The sequence below is a fragment of the Scleropages formosus genome, chromosome 3, assembly GCF_900964775.1.
Source record: "Scleropages formosus chromosome 3, fSclFor1.1, whole genome shotgun sequence".
Lineage (NCBI taxonomy): Eukaryota > Metazoa > Chordata > Actinopteri > Osteoglossiformes > Osteoglossidae > Scleropages > Scleropages formosus.
Genome location: NC_041808.1, coordinates 27,282,578 through 27,307,725, shown reverse-complemented (window position 1 = coordinate 27,307,725; position 25,148 = coordinate 27,282,578). Strand labels below are relative to the sequence as shown.

Here is a 25,148-nt window from a genome sequence, read left to right as displayed (position 1 = left end):
ATGTTATAGATTTCATTGCCTCAAGCCTTTATTTTTTTCCCCTCACCCTATCAGTGCAAATCAATATTAGAGACTGTCTGCCCAAAGGACGCCAAGGAAAAGCTCTGCTCTACAGTACATGGGAGGGCCCCCAGTACTTATTCACTTCCAGAATTCAGCCTCCACCTTTAGGATCCCACTGATGGTCTGATGGTGCGGCAGGGAAATAATGAAGAGCAGCAATGAGCCTGCAAAGGTTTTTTAGCTTGGGTTTCCCTTTTTTGGAATGGAATCATGTATATATTGAATAGGCTCTGGTTCACTGCAACCCTAATGAGGATAAAGTTGCCATTTAAATTGAAGGGATGGATGGAATCCTGAACTGAACTCAGAAGCTTCAGCTGACATTAAAAAAGGACATCGGAATTATAATTATTAACTGTTTATTTAACCCACAATAAAAATAATCTGGGGGGGCGCAGTGGTGCAGCAGGTTTAGCCAGGGCTTGCTCTGTGATGGGTCCAGGGTTCGAGCCCCAGGACAAGCGGCTTCAGACAGTGTGTGTGTGTAAAAATTATCCAGCTGTATAAATGGGTAAATAAGTGTAAGTAGTTTAACATTGTAAGTTACCCTAGAGAAAAAGCAACAGCTGAATAGATATATTGCTTTTCCAGTTTATATTTTCTGGGTTTTGCTGCATATTATTTTGCTCCAAGAGCTCTTCAGTCTGACACTGATGGGCCATTTAGAAGAATCAGTTGAGTCAGTGGAAGTTGTGTGGAAAACAAACCTGTCTGCTAAATCAGGTGAAAAACAAACTTGGCTGAACCCTCAGAACCCGAGCAAAAAGGCTGCGTTTCTGGCTTTTAGCTGGAGGTTATTTGACGTGGCGCTGATTGACAGCGAGATGCTCTGAAGTGGCGTCTTTCTCACAGAAGAACAGCTTATTTCATTACCGCAGTGCAGCCTTGCCATGTTCCCGTCGCACCTCCTCAGCCACCTGCGAAGCCTAAACACGTGAAGCCAGCGTCAGTGTTGTCAATCCACTGGGGTCTCTACCTCATTGTGATCGCTCTTGTTTCCAAAGGACCTGTTGGATGCTACAGCAGAACACTGAACATCCTATAATCCCATCTCTCAGCTCTCATTAACGTCAAAGCTGCATGGTTTGCTGGAAGAGACTGGGAAGGCGACACGCTGCATTCAGAAACAAGTATAGCAGGAGCGTAACCCGACAACAGACGGTAATCACATTATTCACAGGTAGTCAGAACAGGTATTGTTTTTCTGCAGAGAAATTCTCAAACTGAATGCAATTTGAATTTCTCGAATCAATTAAAATGGGACATTTGACCATGAATTTTCTTATTCTGATCTAAGACATAGCAATGTGGGTAATCACGAATCAAAGCGTTACCAATTATTGTCGCTTTGTGGCACTGTTTTACTGAGGCTGCTTTGTTGCAGACATTTTGCAGGATTTATGTTTATTAAGAAAGATTTACATTTATTCATTTAGCACTTCTCAAAAGTGACATAGAACTCAGAGTAAACAAAAGTGCATGTCACAACATAGTAAAATCTTTAGATGTGGACATGACTGTGGAAGCAGGAAGCTGGTACCAACATTATGTAAATAGCTGCATACCGATTTTATAGGGAGTATAGAGCTGATTGTGATAGATTGTGTGGTCTGAGTTTATAGAGCGATCAGAACAGACGTGAGAGTGAAGAAGATGGATTTTGAGAGCCTTCTTTGATGTCGACACAGTTTCAATAGGTTTTAGGGACAAAGGGAACTCATTCCACTGCAACGAAGCCAAAACAGCAAATCTATAGTCTTTAGATTTTGGGCCCTTATTAGGTCACCTCCAAGCATCCAATGGTGCCAGAGCACAGTGCTCTTCCTGGGAGTGATCAGGTCCTCAAGGTATTTGGGTGTAGGTCATTTGACCACCCTGTGGACCATAACCAGAGTCTTGAACATCAGTTACAGAAAGCTAGCTGGTCATTGTGTATGGTTAATAGTGTATCCTTAATTCACATGTAAGCACTTGTGGTGCTCCAATCAAGGCCTTGGAGAAGTGCAGTTTTGATTTTATCTTTGGATGCTCAGTTCAGACCAAAACAATTAAATCTTGTATCCCCTAGACAGACGTCCCCATCAGTTTTTTTTCAGTCTCCGACCGACATTGAGCTTTGCAGCTGCAGGAGCATTGACTGCTACGTCCCTACAAGCTCATTTGCCTTCCCCCCAGATATTCCTTTCAGATATGGATTACTTTGTAAATATGGTTATTCAAACACTTCTCGGCTCAAGTTCTCCTTTGCTTTCCCCTCTTTGATACTCTGCATAATGTGGCTGCCTGGTCTATCTTTTGTAGTGCAGTGCTATTATGTTTGGAGTACAACTGGCTCTCGTTGCTTGGTCTGTGAAGTACTGCTCCAAGGAGACACCGACTTTCACCTGGTTTATGAGGACTGTGGTCAAAATAGCCTGCCAGCAATCTTTGTTGTCAATGTGCTTTGTTGTTTGGGAAAAAAATTTAAATTACCCACACATGCACACAGCCTAAACTACAGAAAATAGAATATCTTCACTCTTTTAAGGACTTCGATTGAGATGTTCAGCTGCATCCCAAAAAAGTCATATTCAGATGCAGTAAAATACCATCCTTGCTCATCATCTGCTGTGAAGTCAGACTCATTGCCAGTCGCTTTCCTCAGAGGAGTCTGTCCTCTCCTTTGTCGACTCTGTCCGTCTCACGGAGGGAAATTGTACGTTTCATTGTTAAAAGGCTTTTGTTGCATGCAAGCATCCAACGCTTTGCCATCACTTGTGCTATCAAAATCTTTTATTTCTTCCTATTTCTCCGAGAAGTACTGCCAGGCTGTTGTTCAGGGTGCCAATTCTAATCCAAAGTGCATAATTATTTACTGACGTTAACTCCAATGATTCTTTAGAGACTGGATGAAGTGGATGCACTTCTCGGTTTGACTGGCTTTCACACATCGGTTGCGAGTGACTAGTCCTTCTCCACCCCTCCCAGTACATACAGAAGTTTCCACAGGCACAATGAGGTGCAACTATGTGGACCATTAAGTGTGGGAATGGGCAAAGAGGGAGGAGGTGTTCTGGTGACCAATGGCTTTTTGTCACAATGTAGCTGACATCGATCCACAGGCAGGCAACCGAGAATTTGTGGGAAGCCAAAAATGTGGTCATTTATCAGGACAAACAAGACCCCAGACACAACCACTAACTTCACATTTGAAATGGGCTTGGTTGGAACCAGGGAGTCCTTAGTTCCTGTAACTGGAGGCGACGCCATCGCAATGAGTTGGACTTTTATGTTCACTTGGGCAATTTTGCTTTCTGATTGATTGAATTGCTTCTAGCGCCACCTCCTTCCTCAAGGGAGAGGAATTGAAACAGTGCTGTCCTGGCACTGGTTCCTTTGGGAAGCTACTATAGACCAGAAATGCAACTCTCACCATCACAAAAATGAGACAAAGGCATGGAAAGACACAAAGCTGGACAGTTAGGTCCTCAGAAGCTACAAAGTTCTTGACAGGACTTTGGTACTACCTCTACTGTAAGGTCAGGATGAATATTAAGATACATTGATACCACTCTCAGTATTTAGTGACAAACAGATTTAATGTACCTATTCTTTATTTAACATTGCTGCCACTTCCTCTGTCTAATCTCTATTCTCTCTAAGTTTATAGTTTAATTTTATTATGTTTGTGTTTTAGCTAGATGTGCTCATATGCATCCTTGAAAGTAATTGTACTGTACTGTTGCACTGTTTAACTGTAACCCCGCTTTCGGACAGTGTGTGTGTGTGCGCGTGCGCGTGTGCGCGTTTGCACGAATTGCTCCCTATTTATTCATGGCACCTCCTTTAAAATTTTTTTATCTGTATGTTGATTGTGTCTGAAGGAGCATCCACCATGTCAAATTCCTTGTATGTACAAACATACTTGGTCATTAAAATTATCTGCATAAATATGACATGATAAAGGCTATCTATCTATCTATCTATCTATCTACTTCTGAAAGTAATATATTCGTCACCTATTATGTCAGTTTATATTTACTCCCACTGCCATTTCCACTACTAATCTCATATACAGTACTTAGATATGCTCACACAAACTGCTGTAAATAATTCTTCGAACTTTGTCATGTTTTCTTACCATATTGCTACTAAATGTTGTCACATTGTATTCTTTTTTGAGAGGGAATAGGCTCCCCTGAAGTCAAATTCTTTGTGTGAGGAAACATACTTTGTCAATAAGGTGAAATCATCTTTTATATTTTCAATTCTGATAAAAATGTAAAGTTGTGAACTTAATTTCTCTTCACTTTTATGTATCACTAATCAAAAACAGATTGCCTATGCAACTGTGATGTAAACTCACCTTGCACTTTGAATCCAAAGGGAACATTTTAATCAATTCATTGCATGTGTTTGTACGCACTGCACGAAACACAACCAACTGCTGATTCAAAAACTTTTTTGCAGTAAAAAATGAAACTAAAAACTCCTACGATCATTAAAAACTGTCTGTCTAAAACCAAGCTGTCTTACAAAACAAAAAAATCTGTATAAATCAACAGTACATTTGTATTTTATTTTGAATTTGCTTCACTATGAGCAAAATATACAGAATAAAAAAACTTTAGAATGTATGGAGAGTATTAACAATGCATGATCACAAAAGAATTTTAAAGATTTTATTTGTAATGTATAAACACTTTACATAAATTACTTCCTCTGAGACTAATATTTGATGAACAGTTAATTGTAATTCATAGAAAAAATCCATTAAGAACCTGTTTTACATCATTTACAAAAGTGTTGTTTTCCTTTGCTTTGTAGGATATTTTGTTGTGTATATCTTGTTTCAATAATCTCTGTACTCACCTTGAATTTTTCTCACCCAAGGCAAAACACGATACTGCAATAAAATGAACGACACACTGAAAGTCCAACCATTTTCATTGGTGCTAAAGTCCTTAAAAAAATTAAAATATAAAAGCAGCATGGATGGCTGGAATTATTGACAGCAGTTTCTCCCACTTGCCTTGTTACTGAGACTTGTGTATTTTTTATTTATTTATCATTAAGAGCGCAACTAGTCTTCAAGAAGCAAAGGTCAACCATTCATAATGAAAACAAACGTTACAGAAATTGCCTGGAAAAAAAACTGATAGGCATTATACATATTAGTCCAGTTGAGTGCAGTGATATGCATATGTAAACACATTTCTTTTTTTTCTTCTTTTGATTTCTTTTAAAGCAGATAACCTTTTAAGGTCATTAGTAAAAACGTCTTATTATAAACTACTGCTCTTTGCCTTGTTTCCTTCTCTGTGGAGAGAGTCCAGTCTGGTCAAGTTTTCCGTTGCAGACAGCGGTGGTCTGCAGCACAGAATTCACGAGGCCGGGAAAGCAATTCCATCCCTACGCTGACTGTAAAATGTGTTCGTATCACGCGGCATTGCTCACACCCCTCTCGCACACACGTTCCCCTGGGACGGCCGGGTTCTTTGGCGGTCTGTGATACACAGTTTGTTACCTCTTCCCTATTTCGCTTTGCTTTAAGAACTGGATGTTGTTGGCGCTGTCGGCTAACTCGGGGTATTGCTCGATAGAGAGTACATAGTACCCGTCGTAGCCCAGCACTTTGCCGCTGCTCAGGAGCTGCCTCTTCTCACCCTCAGTCCAAAGGCGGGCGCCCTCCTCACCGTCTCGCACGCGCTGCTGCTCCCGCGCCCAGGCGGCTGCCAGCGCCCTCTGTCGTGCCTGCTCCAGCACGCGGGCCTTCTCCTCGTCTAATGTCATACCGTAGCGCACGTGCAGCACCAGGGCGCCGTGCTGCAGCTCGACGTCGGCGAACCTGCGAGTCCTGCCGTTGACCACCGTGGTGGACTGCGACACGGTCACGTTGACGCCATTCTCCAAGGCCTTGCGCCCGCTGGTCAGGCGCAGCGCCCCCAGGTCGCTCTCTGGCAGCGTGGTCTTGATGAAGTAGTGTGTGTCACGGCCCTCGACAGTGAAGTGCAGGTTTTCCAGGTAGAAGGCATTGTTGAGGACCCCTGCAACTTTGACACAGTCCTCGCTGGCAATGTTAAGCACATTTGTGGTCACCCGTCCCTGGCTGATTGCCAGCATGACGCCTTTCCCGATGAGGGACTTGACCATTGCAAACCACAGCCATGACTTCTCCCTTTTGATCCGTGGCCTGGTGAGCTGTATCTCTGGCATCTTCTCAAATGACAGGAAGGCCTTTGCTTGTCTCAATACTTCTTGCTGGACACCAGACATGGACTGAATCGATAAGAACACATCACAGATGTACATAAGTATGTACCCTAACGTACAGCCAAACTCAATGCGCTAGACATCTTGCTTGAACATGTTTTATTTCTACAAATTCTCTTCTAAAATGTTCAGTTCTCCACCGCAGTAATCTTTGTTTGTGCATAATCCACAGTAATCCAGGCACAAATCTGCCTAATAAAAGCACCATGTCTACTTTAAACGTTAAGTGTTATTCATCTTAATTCATGAGGTTCAACACATGTATTGCGTTAAAGCATCGGTGACTCACCATGATCAAACCCAGCATCTACCTCTAAGTCATGATTCTAAGCGCTGATTTTAAACCTCCTTGCCTAAGTCTTTCCATATATCTAACTGAAGTAAGAGAAAGCATAATCCATCAGGAATCAAGAAGAATTTTTATGATCTCTATTTATTCCCATCTATATTTATTCTCCCGTCACTTTTTCCCAGCTCAGGACTTTTGTTACAATATCTATTGCAGAACAGTGTTTATGGATGGCATATCATATAAATTATCATGTATACAAGACATAAATTATACTGTCAATCTGTTTCAAATTTTTGAAAGCATTCGTTTTATAATCGTGCAAGGCAGTACAATGTTAATAAGATCTTTTTGATTTAGTCACAAATGACCTTGATGTGAGCTGTTGGCACAACATTATGGCAACCAGGAGCCTGACCTCACCCATTCCCCTCCTGAGCAGTCATATCTGATGTGGGCTTGTTAGGAGGAACTGAGCACTAGGTGCAGCCAATTTAGAAGCATCAAGACTTTAAAGGAAAGCCTGGAGGATACATACATTGTGGGGAGGAGAGGAGTAGGACAAAATATCTTTGTAAGGTTTGATTTTTCGGATCTTCTGGCTTGTTAAATATTTCACAGTCACAAAGAATTTGAAAACTTTTCACATAAAATTTTACTTGAGATGTGCTGAAAAATATTCTTTGCTTTGTGGTCCTGAGGTGCCAAAAATCTTTATAAAGATGATGCAGTTTTCACTTTTGAGTGTGCTTTTGGCATACAGTAATATAAATCTCTGAGCATAGGCTTTTTCCAGAAATACAGATGCTGACTTAACAAAATGATAGATACTTTCAATACTGAGCCTGTTGTTTTACCTCTTTAAATACAGAATTAACATGAAAAAGGAAACAGCGAAGCAAGCTATCTTATACACTGGCCTTACCGGCAGGTCATTCCAAAGCTGACTCTTCTTGAGCTCGAAAGAAGGTATCATCAAGTCGAATCTGGGGATGGGAAACCCAGGTATGACATTGTGTAGATGGAATCCAAACGTCACAAGCCAGCTGTTCACATCTGGGAAGGGCAGAGAAGTTAAAACTTTCATGTATTATGTGAAGTCCATCTATGTATAATGTCCTAGACAAAACTACATTGGTCTTCCATCAGCTCCTTCCTAAACTGAAGGTAAAAAGACAACAAGTTTTGCATGACAGAACTGACATGTACTGTATTTTCCTATATATTATGGTGGCCACTGAGTTTTCAGCAGTAGGTAGCATAGTGGCAAGTGCCATCTAAACTGATGCTGCAAACTATAAACCAGGCAATAATTAAAATGTTTTTTCAAGAAGCTGTTGCATTGTGGGCCTCTAGAACCACTGCTGGCAACTCTGCTCTAAAGCTTAAATTAGTCCATAATGTACAACTCCATTCCTTGAAGACCACAGGGTCATCCCTTCATTCCTTCACTGAAGTAGTTAACAGGGATAAAATGTCACTTATACTGATGCTTTAGTTGTCAGCAAGGTGCTGATTAAAATATATGCTCAAAAAACTGGTGGAGCTCTGCACCCCTGAGTTTGCTGGTGGATATCTTTGTTTATTATTGGATGTTTGAAGTAATTACAATAATTTATCTAGAACTGCTTTAGTGAAACACCTGTATACATGGGTAAATAACTAAAGCTCCTTAACACTGTAAGTCGCTTTGGAGAAAAAGTGTGAAATATACAAAAATATTAAATGAGAAACTGACTATATTTTTTGTTGGTAGTCCTACACTTTAAACTTCTACAGTCTACAGATAATACAGCAAAAAGACCTCCTATGGTTTTCATACAAAGGAGTCTTTGGATTTCTACCTTACCTGTCACATACTCTTTCATTTCATGCACTTTGCTTATAGGATTGTTGTTCCGGAACATGTAGAGGTTAAAGGGAGCAGGATCCTTCCCAACCCTTTTCCATGTGGTAATGTCAGGTATGGTCCAACGGCCAGCCAAGATGTCATAGTCCCGTTCCCCGAAATGGAGCAGTTTGGTCAGGGGGTCATAGAGGCCTCCATGGAAGCCAATCACCAGCTGAAAGTCTGGGTTGGAATCAAAGTAAATCTCTCCATAGGCCGTGTACTGAATCTGCTTGATCATGAGTCCGTTGCTGCTGAAGACAGCCAGCGGTGTTCCTGTGTTGTCACAGGCAATGTAGTATTCCTCTCCACTGCTAATCTCCATGGCGAAGAGGTGGCCTTGCAGGTCGTAGTAAAGTGAGGTGATCTCTGAACTGGAGTGATTATACACATGGGTGATCCTCGTGGGGTAGTTCAGGTCAGCATAGAAGAATTGGAGGTGTTGCCCAAGGCTCGTCCGTGTGGAGACCCTCCGACCAAGGCCATCGTAGCGGTACTGGATCGTCCAACTATTGCCCTTGCTGTAAACCCGCACCAGGAGGCCCTTGGAGTTGTACTCAAAGATCTCAGCTCCCCTCTGCCGTAGGAAGCCGTCTTCATCCATGCGGTACTGAACATCTCCCAGCCTCGTTATTCGGTCCCTGAGGTCGTAGCGGAGGGGAGTGAGGCGAGCGCTGTTGCTTGGGTTCAGTAGGTGAAGGTTTCCATTCAGGTCATAATTGTAGCGCCACATAATCTTCTCGTTCAAATAGACTGTCTGGAGTTGGCCGTCGACATCATACTCGTAGCTGTACTTTGTGGTGTTGGCAAATGGGCCAATTTTAATTTCCCTCTTTGTCACCCTGCTCATGTTGTCATACTGTATTGTTATCCAATACATCAATGATCTGAATATTTCATACTGGATTTCCTTGATTCTGCCATGAACATCAAAGTGCTTGGTGTAGGTCATGACAGCAGTAGAAATGATCTGATTGATGTCGTAGTAGATGACGCCAAACTTTCCAAACTGCTCGACCTTCCCTGAGATGTCATCAAACTGATAGAGGTCAATTGGGAGTGGTGTCTCATTGATGACCCCCTGCATGCTCGTCACACGGAAGCTGTTGTCATATGTGTAGTCAAAACGGGCATTCACCATGCCGTCCTCGCTGAAACGGAAGATCTGCCGGTCAATCAGGGGCCCGATCTGACGGTACCTAATAGTGCAGATGAATCCTTCACTCTGCAGATTGACAGTCTTGAGGACTCCCGCCGTTTCATCGTAGGTGAAACTGACCCGTGTGCTGTCGTACAAGATCTCCGAGAGCTTTGTCTGCCGTCTGTACTTGTACAGAACACGTCTGCCTGTCCCCAAATGGGCCACCTTCAGCAGCTGACCATCCTCGCTGTAGTCCACGATGACTGAGGCATTGCTCTCCGGTGGGTGGTAGATATTTCGGTAGTAGCCGACAGAGCGGATGGTTTGCATGGTGTGGCGTGCAACGCTAGGCATCGTTACAGCTGACAGATGATCTCCCGAATCATAGTCGAAGATGTACTGCCGTTGACTGTGCAGCAGCAGCACCATGGACTGAAGGGAGTGAATGGAGACAGCATAATTATATTAATAAGCATTAAAATGCAAATGACAGCAGGTATTAACATTCCATTTCAGCAATGACTTCCTTATTTTAATTGAGTTATCCTTGACCCACAAGCCTCTAATGCTGCCCTTCTTTGTGAACTCAAATGCATAATTCTGAAGGGTTTTGCAATTATTAGCTCTCTAGTACTTATGTTATAAGTTGGACTATATTTAAAGTCACAATCATTTTACAAAACAGCACCTTGTCAAGCATTTTAAACACTGTCATAAGGTTCGTAGATTTTATGTTAATGGGGAAAAAGTGAGAGAGCATTATAACATTCAAACAAAACTATGTTATATTTTCAAAAAACTGCTGTTACACTCCTGTTTACTATTGTTTATGTGGAGAATGGTTTTATGGTGGAATAAAAACAGGGCATGGCATGCTTAACAGGAAAAATAAGAACCAGTATCACAACCCCAGGAGGTTAATATAAAAAAAAAAAAAAAAAAAAAAAAAACTCCAAGGTCCACCTGATGCACCAACCTGATCCATGTAATTAAGCCGACATACAGCTGCTGTCAATGAACCTGATCAATTCCCAGCCCTATAAAGGGGTTCAAGACACAAACTAGTTTGTGGATTCTTGGTCAGCCCCTCATGGCTTTCCTCTATGATTAACTGGCAACTGTTGTTCAATGACCTGTTGCTCACGATAATCTTCTAGTGTGTTTCTGTTCCACTCCTGAGCTCCTGTCCTGTCTACGCCAGTCCATCGTGACCCTGTCCAGGTCCTGTGTACCACTCCATCTTTGTTACGCCTCATTGTATTAGCTCCCTTCACGCATTACTGTTTCACTTATTGTATAACACCCCACGTGAATCTTTTCACTCTGTGTCTATATTACTACCCATGCACTTTAATTCCTGGTTAGCATTGTGCACTTGTATTTACATTCTGCAGATGAGATCATTGCACTCTACATCCATGTCTGGACGGTACGGTAAAACATGTCTGCGTTTGTTCTACGTCTGGACGTTACAACCAGTAATGAACGTCAAAAAAAAATTTTTGCTTTCAATGTTGGATTAGTAACAGAGCAAGCTCTCACTGTTTGCCCTCATTTGAAGGCACTGTTTCTTTTCGTCCATTTTTCTCTGCACTCTCCAAGGAGCAGATGTACGGAGCCCTGTTATGTGAATTTCAATTTGAACCCTTCCTCTGCAAGGAATTGTTACCTTGTTGCCTGCACTTGGACAGACACTATGCTTGTTCTCTATACCCTCTTGATGACACCTGCTTGTATCTGCTTCAGGACATTGTTACTATATTTATTCATTTAGTTGAAACTTTTCTCCAAAGCAGCTTATAATGGTTTTCCCATTTTTGACAGATACGTTGTCAGTATTCAGGGTTTGACATTAATGCTTGTCCAACTGTTGAGGAAAGGTTATTTTCTTATGTTTTCATAGCTGGAGAGGCACAATCATTCTGACAGCTGTCCAATGGAAAGTTAGGCAATAAATTAAAGTAAAATAGTAAGATATGTCAACGAAGCAAAATCTGCCCTATATTTTGCTACTTTGAGTGATTTCTTTATCACTTTTGATTACAATTTGCAAAGATAATTTACACCTAGATATTAATTTATTTTTGTCTTTCAAATATGTTCCAAAAAATGAACAGGTGCAGAATTTGATAGAATAGGTAAATTTATTCATTAAGCATACGTTTTTTTCTCCGAAGTGGCATACATTTCAGAGAAAAACACAAAGTAATTGTCTTTTATAAATGTAAATATAAAACGTACCTTCCTATGGAAAAACAAATAAATAGATGCCGAGTCCTGCTACTGTATCAGTTCAGGGTACACTTGCTTAAGGGTACTGCAGCAAGAGCAGGATTTGAATCTGGGTGCAAGACAACAGCTCTACCCACTATGCAACCTGTTGCCCCCCCCAACAGAACTGGTGATAAGTGACAATTACTCAAAACAGTTTGTACTAAATACAACACCAATCTGGTTTTTCCACACATTATAGGATTTGACTCTAATGGCAATGTCACTGCTCCTATGCTGTCTTACAGCCAGATTTCTGCCTTACACTTTTAGAAAAACTTGCTAGCCACTGCCGCATGCACACGCATCAGTAGACAATATCAGTTATTCTTTCCAACTCACACCTCACAGCTGCCAAGAATAGGCCTCCATTTATCTCATTTCCGACCAAAACGGAATCCTGATGAGTTTGCAGCAAGAGTTCTTCACACCAATATATTCCCTTCCAAATATCCCCCTGGCACTATGGCAACTTTCCAGATACCTCTGTTTTACTGTGTTGTTATTTTCACAGAGCTTATTTTTATGGCCGTATGACACTGTTAAAAACTTCTTCTGGCATCTCATCTACCGAAGGATATGGCATAATGATTGGTTGCAGTTGTTTTTAAGAAATGTCTGTTTTTGACATAAAAAGCAGGCATATCCTTTCTACATGGAGCAAAAGTCAGTCTTCACTAGTATTCTTTTCAATTTCGACACAGAAGATTCAGTATGTCACTTACTATGACTTGCTGTATGTGTGGACCTCAGACCAGTTCATGGTAATAATTGTGGCCCTTTGCCAAAAAACTCAAACACCTCTGCTCTAGACATTGGAGATTCCAAAATAAACTGTAGTGTAAATAATGGATTTTTTTCATACATGCGATTGAAGAAAATATACTCATGGCACCAAAGCTTGAGAGATTCTTGCAAGCTCATCCATGGATGCAGAAGGACGCTTACCTTCTCTAAGTAGGTGTAGCTCCATGTCTTGCTGTCGGCAAACACACGAGACACCAGCCGGCCCTGGCTGTCGTACTCTACCCTCTCAAAGGTGGTCCCCCGCTGGATGCTGGTGACCTGGCCCGTAGACGAGTAAGTCAGGTTGACTGACATCAACTTGCTGCTTGGCACCCACAGCATGGGATGGCCGGAAGTGTCGTAGATGATCTTCAACAGGAACTTGCGGTGGTCGTCGTATATTTTCTCCGTGCGCAATGTTCGGTCATAGTCAACGGAGAGAAGGTTTCTGCCATTCACCTTTAGGGAAAAAACATTATACAGAATCCTGCTGGTGTCAGTTTGATGGTACCCCAACAATTTACTATTGTGTTTTGTGTGTTTGATTCTCTATCAGAGCAAATTCAGTTCTCAGAGTAGGAGAAGTACAAGATTAACAAGTTCAGATGGTTTAACTTAGTGCAAAAAAAAAAGAATTCCGATATTTGGTCAACTCTTAAAGGAAACTCCTATGAATTTAGAGGCCAGTAAAAAGTGTCATTTATTTTTATATAATGAACTTTAGAGGTGGAAGCTACAGAAATCATAGCCTGTCCCATGTCCTATGGATTCCACATAAAGAGGAAACAGTGCTGCTTTATTGATACTTTGGGAGTATCTGATTCTCATAACTTATGTTCCTGGAAAGTGTTCTGCAGGTTTAAGGCTTTTAAAACGGTTTAATTTCCTGTCTGTGAAGAATTATGATTTTTAACAAAGCCAGATATGAATGTTTAACATCTGACATTAACATATAAATTCTGAATATTCTAAGTATGTTTTGATTGTACACATTTAAGTATATGCTATAAAATAGTTACGAAAGTACTGAACAACCGCTGTAGACTACCTTTTTATGATGTGTTATGACTAATGTTAACTACCGAGGTAACTGTGTCCATTTTAATTTAATTGAATTTGATATTTTACTATAAATAGATGTCAGTTTTGAGGCACAAGACCAGAATTATTATAGTTTTACAGTCCATCCTCAGAACAGACTACACTGGTGACAGGCAGTGTCCATTGCTCTGAAAACCTATCATTTTTGAATACTCTGTGTGTGTGTGTGTGTGTGTGTGTGTGTATTTATGCAACATGTTATATAAAAATGTAAATAAATATGCACAGATGTACCAAATGTTCCTGAAAAAAAAACAATACAAGTCAAATTTAAAAAAGACAAAAAAAAAAAAAAAAAAACCAATGAATAGCGAGTGCTGCAAAACTGGTCTTTGAGAGAAGAAGGCACTGAGCTCGGCTCCTGCACTAGGGTTGCTCTGATTAGCTGATATGTAATGCATGCTGTGATTGGCCTAAAAGCATGGTTCTTCTACAGGTGCATTTGTACACGTACAGGTATGTGTGTATGTACATTTTTATGCATGTATGTACATTTCTCTGTATTTACAGATTTGTATTGTTTTTAATAGCTATTTTGTGTGTTTGTTTTCTGGAAAGTTTTAATCATTTTTTATTTTACACTTTTTTCAAGAAATAATTTCTTTCCCAAAACTAAGAAAATGACAATGTTCATGTTTTTTGCTGCTCCTGAAATCCATTGTTCCAGTGTCCATTGACCAGCGGATGGACTGTAATGTCTTCAGTTTGAGAATGCACCTCAAAGGGTTGCACAGGAAGGAATTTACTCTATAAGGTGAGGAAAGACTAATATGCTCTCAACACTAAAAAAAAAAGTCTGATATTTGAACTTTTTCTTTAAACTGCCCCAATTCTGATGGAAAGACAGAATGGGCAATGCTTAAATAGCAGACTCCACAGGATTTCTGACTCTGTCTGTGCCATTATAGCGCCGCCTACCCTGAGCTTGCGGCCGAACACGATGACGCGCCCCCGCGTCTGTTCCTTCCGGAAGCGCCACTCCACCAAGTTCTGGCCATTCTCCCCAGGCAGCGTCATGTTGCGCCGTGCCACCGTGGGGTTGGCCGCACCCGCCAGGATGTGTGGCTCTGTCTGGTAGTGTGTGTCCATCCCGTTGGCAAAGACGATCCTCAGCGAGTTGTCGTGGCCCACCTGATAGCTGTTCCTCAGCTGGTCTGGAGAAGCACAAGTGGTGAAGAAAGGGTCAAAGTGCCCATACGCTTGGCCTTCGCAAGCAGCCAATTAGCATGTGAACATTAAAGAACTATTACCAGCGAATGTTTCAGAAAATGAGCTCTATTCTTCTCTTACAAGTTTCTGTCATGTGTTGTGCATTGTAGCAAGAAATATACACTCTCATTTTCAATCTGCGTTGACAGATCACTGCTTCTGGGAGCCTTTTGCTTGCAAGGAGCCGCGACATATCCACGAGCCGCCGACAGCATACCAAAAAGCTTCTCCTGAAACATCGCCTGTCTTCCCTGATGCAGCCTCGTCTCGGAGTGTTGATTTCACCAACTCCTGTGCCTTAATTTCCCAAACCTTTTAACAATAGACCTTGGATCAATTGCATTTGGTCTATTACTAATGGTATACGCTTTGTGTGTCAGGCCTGCTATTTGCCAAATTGATTTGAGCCCACACTCGGCTAAAGCATGACTGTAACAGCCGAGCGTGTAAATCAGGGCTGTAATTGTAATGCAGGTAGTACGATGTTATAATTATACCGCAGCCGGGCTCCATGACCGTCGCAAAGCATGCGCAGCAAAGATTAAGTCACAAAGGCTGTTATTTTCTCCCAAATTTGAAAGAGGAAGTGCACTGAGAAGTTTCCATTAGTGCCCTGTTGGCCACGTAGCTTGTCCTGACAATGATGAATAGCTGAGGGTTGGCCTGCACTGACCCCGATGTCCCCACAGAAATAACATCTTAGAAATTCGTCCATTGCATCAGTCCGCTGCTCGCTGGGGCCTACCTTGCACCAGAGTATAGAAAGAGTCGATGGACGAGAGGTTGGTGGTGATACTGACGTCCTCGTCCCTCCCAGAGGTCTCAATGTCCACCGTAATTGCCCCTTGCATTTCTCCATGCAGACTGGTCACCACCCCAGTTGGGAAAGTCACATTCGTGAGCCGACCCTCGCTGTCGTAGCTGTGAGAGAGATGACACAAAAAAAAAAAGACATGTGCTGTGTGGCTCAGAAAGAAGCAACCCAGTGGATTAAATCCAAAAAGTCAAGATGACTTTTGAGAACTGCTCATCTTTCATTGGTAACCTTTCAATTTTCGGACACTGTTGCACACACTGACTGCTTTTTTGAACACAAACTTTTTCAAGTTCTCCCCTGTTGCAATAAAAATTGATTTATAAATGCTTCTGATTCTTTCCTAACTGATACCATTTTGAATCAATTTATAACGATCTATAACAATTTTTAAGATGGGGCAGCAGGTGCAGTAGTTAAGACTGCCACCTTCGGACTCAAATGAGCGAGGTCCAAATCCCACCTCCTGCTGCTCAAGAGAAATTCTTGATCAAGGTATTTACCCTAAACTGATATATTAAAAATAATTCTGCTGTATAAATGGATAAATCATCATTAGTAACTTTGAAAAAGGCTTCAGCAAAACGAAGAAAATGAAACAAAAATGGAGTATTAAAAAGTCGATCAAAATCAGCGCTATTTCGCACGTATGAACCAATGTTCAAACAATTTTATCAGTTTGCAGAAGATAACCAATGCAGATGAACCATCTTTACAACAAAGTGGTTCCTTGCTGTGGCTTTAATATACTGATTACAAGCTCGATGCAAGAACAAATCAGTTACAGGGCTGTGATGGCCTCACAGTGCTTTTAAGCTAAATTTGTGTGTTTAGGGTTTTTTTTTTTTTGCCAGTTGGCATTTCAGGAGACGGAGTCGGCCCTGGAAATCACAGCACTGGACACAGTCGCGGAATAAAGGCTTAGTGAACAGCGGGGTACCTGTGAATATCACTTCAGAGGCTTGCTATCTGCTCCACCATGATAACTGTATCTAGTGTTGGCCTTGTGTGGGAGGGGCCCCAACCAGAGCTCAAGCGTCCACCATCTCCCTGGGTGCTGCTACGCTCTACTGGACTTGTGAGTGATGGCTCTTAGTGCTACAGGCTGCTTTTGGACTCAAGCCAGAGGCGCAATTGTGGGGATTCATTTTGGGCCTCCCTGTGCCCAATCTCCCCCCAATTTCCTCCCGGCGGCCACAATAACGGGGCACGGGTGCCGAAATTGGCAGGCATCGGGCTTGCCAGTGGGGCCTCCCAGTGTACATTCGCGTGTACGACTATCACTGAGCTAAAGAGATGACGAGGGTAAAATAATATGTTCTGCAGCTGAGGCGTGGCGAAACCAGCTGCAAAATAGAGTATTTAACATGAGACCAAGCTGAAATCACATAGCTTTCCAGCCACCTGCCATCTCTAAACTTTCAGCAATGACATAGATAAGGAACAGGGGGTCACAGACTAGATGAAACTCACTCATAGAAGGTTGTCCATCCGATTTCTGTGCTCTTTGTGGCCAAGAGACCGCTGCTGCCATGGTAGGTGAAGTGGACCAGCTCCTGTCCCTGGGCAGTCAGGGTTTTTAGGCCGCCGTTGGTGCCTACGGTGAGCCAGATGACCTGGTTATCTGGAGAGACGATGCGGACAGGCATGCGGCTGGGGTCCCTGCGGATGCGCAGCGTGTTGCCATTGCTGTCTGTCACAGCTGTCACGTCGTTCTCATTGCTATAGCTGAAGTTGTACAAGTAGTCCCCGGTGATCAGGCTCATGGTGTACTGGTGCGTGCCGTTGACATCAAAAACGTACAGCTCCTGGTCCGTGGGGGATGCAACCTCGTAGAAGTTCATGGAGTTGAGTGGGGGTTGGTTCCTAGAAATGGCACGGATGCGGATGTTGCCCAAATCGGCTATGTACAGAGTGCCGTCGGGGGACACTGCAAGTGAGGACGGTGCATTGAGCTTGGCATCCTTGGCGTAACCGTCGCCCGTCTGGTAGCAGTCGCAATTGGCGTCATTTTTGCAGTCACATTCAGACGGCATGCCTGCCAGGTGGGAGATCTCACCATCTGTGGAAACCTGCCGGATGCGGTTGATCTTCTTCTCATCTGTCTCGGCAATATAGAGCATGCCGTTGTAGGACACGGCGATTGCGCTAGCCGACTCCAGGGTGGTCTGGACCGCCCTCTTGCCTAGAGCGTATTCAACGCCAGGGACCTGGCAATGCATTGGCCTTCCAGCTGCAATGCGGACCTGCCTGTTTTCTGTGATCTGGAGAACAACATTGTTGTCTAGCACATAGAGGGAGTTGTCCATCGGGTTGATTGCGAGATCAGTAGGCCACTCCAGTCGAACCTAGAACACGAAGAAATAACCCTACAGTAATCCATGCCAATAGGCAGCATTTTAGCCGTACACCAATAACAAAAGACACTTTACATTTAGAGGCTTATGAATGTGTAATGCTCAGCCAACGTCTGTATTGACTTCAAGTATCTTAGTACATTAATTAACAAAGCCAGCCCTTCTTAATCGGGTTTACTTCGGACCTTTTCGTAATACCGTGGTGCTGCAGAAGTGGTGATAACATAGAGCAAAGTCCCTGCTGTCCACAAGAGGAACAAAGCCCTGGCCAACATGGGGTGACTCCCAGAGTCAAACCCCTAAAGGGGTATGAATGAGTATGTAATGCAGGGCTTATCTGCCATTTGGACACAATAAAAGCTGTCCCTCATTAAAAAGACTGTTTGATTTCGAGCCCTTGCAGCACACAGTGAAATTGTAAACAACTTGCACCCTCAATCTTTCTTTTGCTTAATTTATCCTCAGGGAACTCGAGTTACTGTGGATGAGATTTTGTAAGCACTTAGACACATACTCTTATCCATATGGTGCCATGTTTAATGTCACTACAGATGATTGTTTCCACGGCATTTTTCACGCTACGTTTGCACGTGGTTGAGCCAGGCAAGAGCATACTTGTGCTCAGTTCCCTCTGCGGGTTCCGCACTTTGCATGTCAAGGGTCCATTTGGAGAATGAATCCTGGTTTTGCTTGCAATTAAATCTGTCACAACTTCCATCTTTGTTTGTTTCTGCTCTGCTGGACCACAATGCACCTGGCCACTGTCCTTGGCTGCATGCCCCCTAACTATCAAGGCCAACGAGTGACCTCTCCCTGATGGTGAACTTTTGGACAGAGGAGAAATGGACACTCTGCTTGTGTTTGGGTACCAACTATTTTAAGGCCCAGTTTGTTTCAGTTCTGGTTCCCAATAAAAGTTCTTTCTGAGGCAAAGCAACATTTCTGTATGCATTGATATTTACATTTATTCATGTAGCAGAGGCTTCTCCAAAGTACCATAAAACACAGAGATACTGATACACATACAGACATGTGATTCTCAAAGTACATTTAGTCCACTGTCCAAACTTCTTCTCTAAGTCCATCTGCAACCGTTTTTGCCACTGCACATTATACAAGGAGTCTCGTATAGAACTTATAGGAAATAAAAAGGTGATCATGACAGATGATGAGTTTATGGCATTGTGAGTTTAGGAAACAAGTAGGTCTGAAAGAGATGTGTTCTGAAACACCTCAGTGTTCAAAGGGATTCAGCAGCTCTGAGGGGACTATTTAAGATTTTCATGAACTGCTTCATGGAGAGAATGTCTCTGAACATTATTACACGATACAGCATGTACAAAAGGCAACAAAGCAGTACTACAAAGCACAGAGTGTCCTAATAGTAGTCTACATAAATTTGCAGCACATAGCACTCAACACCATAAGTCACTTTGGAGAGAATAGTCATTTACATTCATCTGACTGTTCTCTCCAAAGTGACTTGCAGAATTGAGCTCCTTGCAATGATTTACAGATTTATACAGCTGGGTCATTTTTACTGTTCAGTTCAGGGTGAGTAACTTGCTCAAGAGTACTACACCTGGATCGTTCGAGTGGAAGACAGCAGCTCTAACCACTAGGCTATACGTGATATGTTTAGTGCTTGTCAAGAGATATTGTGATCCTATGAGAAAGAATCAGACTGAACCTCAGAGTCCTTAGCGAACGGTGGAAAAGGTCAAGAGGAGATGAAGTCTGAATGGCTGGTGGCCCCTTGTTTTTCGCTAAAGGGCAGCAGTGGAGAAGGGGCCTGCTTTGAAAGGCTCTAGGGCTCCGAAACCCTCGACCACTCAGCGGAGGCTCAGCAAAATGGTCTGCCTGCGGTTTAAGGATCCAAAATGACATTAGGGAGGAAATAGAGAGTAATTCTCACTCGCTGATTACTCATTGATCTGGCACCGCAGCCTCTTGCAGAGGCAGACTTGCCACTGGAGGACGCGTGCAGTTAGGTTGATTCCCTGCATCTTTGCCTTCTGCTCCCAGAAAGTACCTTAGACTAACAAATCTGTTCAAAAGAAACACAAAGAAAATGTTATGGAAGATAAGCAGCCGGGCCAAGGCTCCTCCCAAGTAAATTTTCATAATTCAAAGTCCAAACATACCAACTTGTGGCACTACTGTTGTTCATATAATATTTATACATAGCATTATTTTTCAAGCAGCAGCAAGGGGCATATGGCTTAAAGCTGCTGCCTCTGGACTTGTAGGTTACGGGTTTAAATCCCACCTTCTGCCATAGTACCCTTGAGCAGAGTGCATACATTAAATTGATGCAGTAAAAACTATCCAGCTGTATAAAAAGGTGAATCACCGCAAGCTGCTCTGGAGAAAAGTGGCAGCTTAGTGAAGAAACATGTATGGAAGATTCTTTTCTGTAAATCAGCTTAATAACTGTTATTAACTATCATTTAGCGGGCATATTTTTTGAAGGTGACTTACAGAGCTAGACACACTGCACTAAACTACAATCATTCACACATTTATACAGCAGCACGACACTCACACACAGACACAACGGGCAATTTAGAGTCACCAATTCACTTGGAATCAATGTGTTTGAAGAGTGGCAGGAGACACATGACAACAGGATCAGAACATGGAAACTCTGTAGACTGAGCTGCGTTCAGACTCCAGATCCATACTTGTGTATTTCACATGGCTGCAATACATACTGCACAGTATGCCATGCTCCACGGCGGGGCTCATCTGTTGCTCCCTGTAACTGGTGGGGCATCCTCTCCACCCAAGGTGGCATGGGAGCAAGCTGGGCAGCGACAGGCTTTGAGAGCGGCAGGGTGTGCCTGCTCCCGCTCTGCCTCAGCTCTTGACTGCTGTGTTGAAGTTAATTACTCAGATAGTAAGTCGCCTCATCTGCTGTTTCAGGTGCAAATCAGGCGCTAATTAAAATGCGCTCCGAGAGCTGCAGGACCGCGGCTCCCGGGGCCGGAGGTGCCGACCCCTGTGCCGAGTGTAAAACAGGTGTCTCATTAAACGCCGGTAATGACTTCTGTGTGATAGCTCGGTGTTCTGCAGTAATCGCACACAATGACCAGACCCACTGCGGACCGGGTTCCAGCAGGGGGTGCCGTGTGCCTTTGGGTATCGCGAGTGTTCACGAGTGCCTCTGTTGCCACTTAGGCAGGCTTTTGTCCAAATTTATTTACAATATTTTAACCTTTATACAGCTGGGATACCGGACTAAATGCTTCTACAGCAGACAAGCTTCGGGTGGCAGGTCCGTGTCCATCCATCTCCATAATGTTGTTATCCCTAACTTTGCGCAGGGGCAGGACTGTCACCTGTCGGATGTGCATGCTGGTGTCACAGGTCAACGGACGGGCCGAAGTGAGGTCGTTGGAGCCGAGCAAGGTCGAAATGATGCCGTTCTGATCCACTTTTCGGATCATGGTCCCATCCACAAAGTAAATGACCCCATTCTTATCGACAACAATACCTGGAAGCAAGATGGAAAAACAAACAAACAAACACACAAACAAACGATAAAACAGATGCAGAAGACACGAAGAGCCAATTCTTCCCTAATTTCCTTCAAAACACAAGTCAAATTCAGCTCAGCATTATCCAGATCACTGGTTAAAAAAACCCTGAGAGTAAATTCATGTGGTGCTTTCTAGAACTTAATTATTTGAAGCAAAGTAGAGAGGCCTATAGCTGGGTCCATATCGCAAAAACCAAAGTCGAAAAAGCAGGCTCTGAAGAACAATGCTATTGAAATAGTCCATTAAAAAGGCTATTTAAAAAGGCAGAAAAAACAACAAACTCCTTTATTCCCGTGAGGGTGAAATTACAGCTTTGATCGTTTTTAAATGAAACGGATGAACGACAGTCCGTTGCTATGGTTACAACATTTTTTTTTTTTTTTTTTTTTTTTTTTAAAAAAAGGTAACCTGATAGAGCAAGGCCAGCAGTTGTGCGGTGCCAGACCCGGCGGTGGCAGCCCGCCGCAGCAGTCCCGCTTCCCCTCAGGAATACACATTATCACCCAGCAACACGCCACTTTTATCCCAAGATTATCACAGCGGGGCCACTCCTTCATCTCACATTCCAACGGGGGCTACAAGCACTCCAGGAAATAAATTATAACTTAAAGCTTGTTATGAACCGCAAGAATTTTCTTTTGACACGTGGCCAGTTGCCAGGGCGGGACGTGACAAATGGTCTCAGCTCCAGCGATAAGACGGTAGAAGTGGTCGGGTGGGTGGGGGAGGATGGGCATGCAAAGATAAATTCTGGACAGCTGGCTTAAAAAAAAGAAAATCTCCTGAAAATATGGATGGGAATATGTATCACTCCTGCACAAGTGGTCTGACCATCAGGAGCAGGAGCGTTCTGGCCATCTGCTGCTGCCGAATTCTCCCCTGATGTTCGCTAATAACTTCCGAGAATTGCAATATAAAATTAGCTCTAAAAGAGACCTGTCCAGACTAGGTTTTGAGAGACTACTTTTGTTGATGTTTTGCACATTTTCAAGTATTTATGGGAACTTGTTCAAAGTAAAGTTCTTGGAAGGAGACTATTCCAGTGAGTGTGCTCAAACTTTTGACTGGAGGCGTGTGTGTTAATTTCAGTGCTGAGTGATGGCGCTCGTATCCACCGTTACAGTTTTGATCAGTATTAGTGATATTCTGGGTGAGTTTTCAGAATGACAAGGAAGGACTTTTTCGCCAAGTGACAAATTTCCAGGTACTCTAAAGTGGCGCTGGTGCAACATTCGTAAATATCTGTTGCGGAAATAAATGAAAAGGCCTTCTCTGTTATTATTTCATAATAACAGCTTAGTTGAAGCTTTATCCAAAGCAACGTACAATTTTTACCCTCTTGAAAGGCTACATTTACATTCTGGACTGAAGCAATTCAAATTAAGTGCCTTCTCAAGCAGACGTCCTCTTGGGATTTAACAAGTCTGCATCTGCAACCACCACGCTTTCATAGCTACTGACCAAGGTACGGAAACCGGTTTCCTCACCAGTTCAACTATACATGTACCTGCATTAGGAACATCTGAGTGTTTGAACATATGAAGATTCCCACTTCATTTTTCATTGCATTTTCTTCTCAGTTTTATTTTCTGAAATTTCTCTGTCGCAGAGCAGAAACGACGTGTGTTTCCAGGTTCTGCCATTAGTGGGCAGCAAAATGCACTTAGAACAGACAAACAGCTATGAATAATCTAAGTTTACATATTTTCATTTATCTGATGCTTTTCTCCAAAGCAGCTTCCAGTGTTAAGCTACTTGACGATTATTTACCCATTTACAAAGCTGGGAAACTTTACTGGAGCAACTCAGAGTAAGTACCTTGCTCAGAGGTACTGGAGCAGGAGGTGGGATTCAGACTGATGACATCTTTGTCCAAAGGTAGCTGCTCTGACAGCTACACTACCAGCTGGCCCCGAAGACCCCGAAGAGACTTCCGGTCCCAAACGCGTTTGTAATTTGAGGTATGAAAACACATGGAAATTAGGCCAACAAGATGTGCCCAGGAACTTCAGCAAAGTATGAGAATGTGATGTGAGTTTCAGAGTTTCAGGGGTCCATCCTGTACCTTTGGGGCCCATTAGCAGAGCCTCAGTAGCTTTCCCCCCGTCCCCGCAGCGGGCTTCATCGAAGGGCAGGCAGTGTTCGCCTGTCCCAGCCACGACCTCGCCGTTCTGCAGCAGGTCCTTGGTCCCCGACAGCACCTTGGGCCGGTAGATCCGTCGGGAGTTGGTGTCAGAGACGTAGAGCTGGCCTGTGACCGGGTCCGTGGCCAGGTAATACCTATGAGCTGGGTTGTTGCTGTGGAGAGATGTTATTGTTGGAAGTCTGAACCCTGTTCATCAAGTGGCCACCATGACAATGTGGAACCTAAAGGTGCCATCAGTAAACGGGCCATCAATACTATCTGTCATATTTATAAGACGAGATGTCATTTTGAATAACAGATAAGCAGGACCCTAAAGAAAAGACGGTATCTGTCAAATAGAGCAATATGATGTCATAATTGAGGCAAAAATCATCCTGGCAGTAATGCCACCTTCAGAAATGATCAGATCATTTAATCATATTCTTGTTTGCAAGTGGGATCAATTTGGACTTAAAGGACTGATATGCATATGTTAATTGAAAGTCAACAACAGATGGCATTTGCTCAGGTCATGTTTATTAGAATGTATTAAACCTGCCTGAAATCACAACCTCAAAGCCTCTTCACATGTAATTAGACTGATAAGAAGTGATTGCAAAGAGGAACTTCTAACACGCAGATATGAATTTGCGCTCTTCCTTGTTTCCTCATATGCAGGACTGTGAGCAAATTTACATATACTCTAAAAGAAAATGAGAGCGGAAACAAAAAATTTGAAAGAGTGGTCACAAAGCGCGGAAGACATGAAACGTAACGAAACAAGTAAAAGACACAAGTCTGAAGAGGTGTATATAGAGGCAATAACAACATGGTTAACCATGCAGCGATGAAGACGGCCTCATTGGGGAGGCAGGTCGATACTTGCTAATGTTTATGAGGCTCTGCGGTACATTAGTCAATATTACTTGTCTTTATGACACTTTCAAATAAAGCACAATGTGCTAAAATGAATACGGGAAAGACCTCTCTGCTTTGTAAGTGTTGAGTCCGAGAAATCCAGCAGTCTTGGCTTACGATACATCATTAATATGTAATCAGATAATGTGTTGTAACTAGAGATATTGTTCGGAGGATGCATATTATAATACATAATACATATTGACCTTCTGGTCCATTTGCACTTTGCTTTATTAAATTCAAGGCAATTTATATGAATTTTAATTGTGCATCAGTAGAATGCCAGAAAATGCATCTACTTCTATTTGAACAATGCAGAATATCTCAAGCCCACCATGTTAAATAAATAAGTGAATGTTACGTATTAATTTATATCATGGTCCAAAGCGACT

General features: G+C 42.7%; 1 protein-coding gene across 3 annotated transcripts in view; it reads right to left on the bottom strand.

Moving 5' to 3' along the window:
* Positions 1-4,849: 4,849 nt before the first annotated feature.
* LOC108926009 (teneurin-3) overlaps positions 4,850-25,148 on the bottom strand; it is a 224,057-nt gene continuing 203,758 nt past the window's right edge. For all 3 annotated transcript variants that reach the window (XM_029250391.1, XM_029250392.1, XM_029250393.1), the window contains 9 exons: positions 23,779-24,011; positions 21,513-21,667; positions 17,288-18,162; positions 15,746-15,921; positions 14,710-14,945; positions 12,853-13,149; positions 8,454-10,065; positions 7,530-7,660; positions 4,850-6,321 (listed from right to left, as the gene is read on the bottom strand). In XM_029250391.1, coding sequence (XP_029106224.1) covers positions 5,566-6,321; positions 7,530-7,660; positions 8,454-10,065; positions 12,853-13,149; positions 14,710-14,945; positions 15,746-15,921; positions 17,288-18,162; positions 21,513-21,667; positions 23,779-24,011 — 4,471 coding nt within the window. In that variant the 3' untranslated portion in view covers positions 4,850-5,565. The remainder of the gene's footprint in view (positions 6,322-7,529; positions 7,661-8,453; positions 10,066-12,852; positions 13,150-14,709; positions 14,946-15,745; positions 15,922-17,287; positions 18,163-21,512; positions 21,668-23,778; positions 24,012-25,148) is intronic.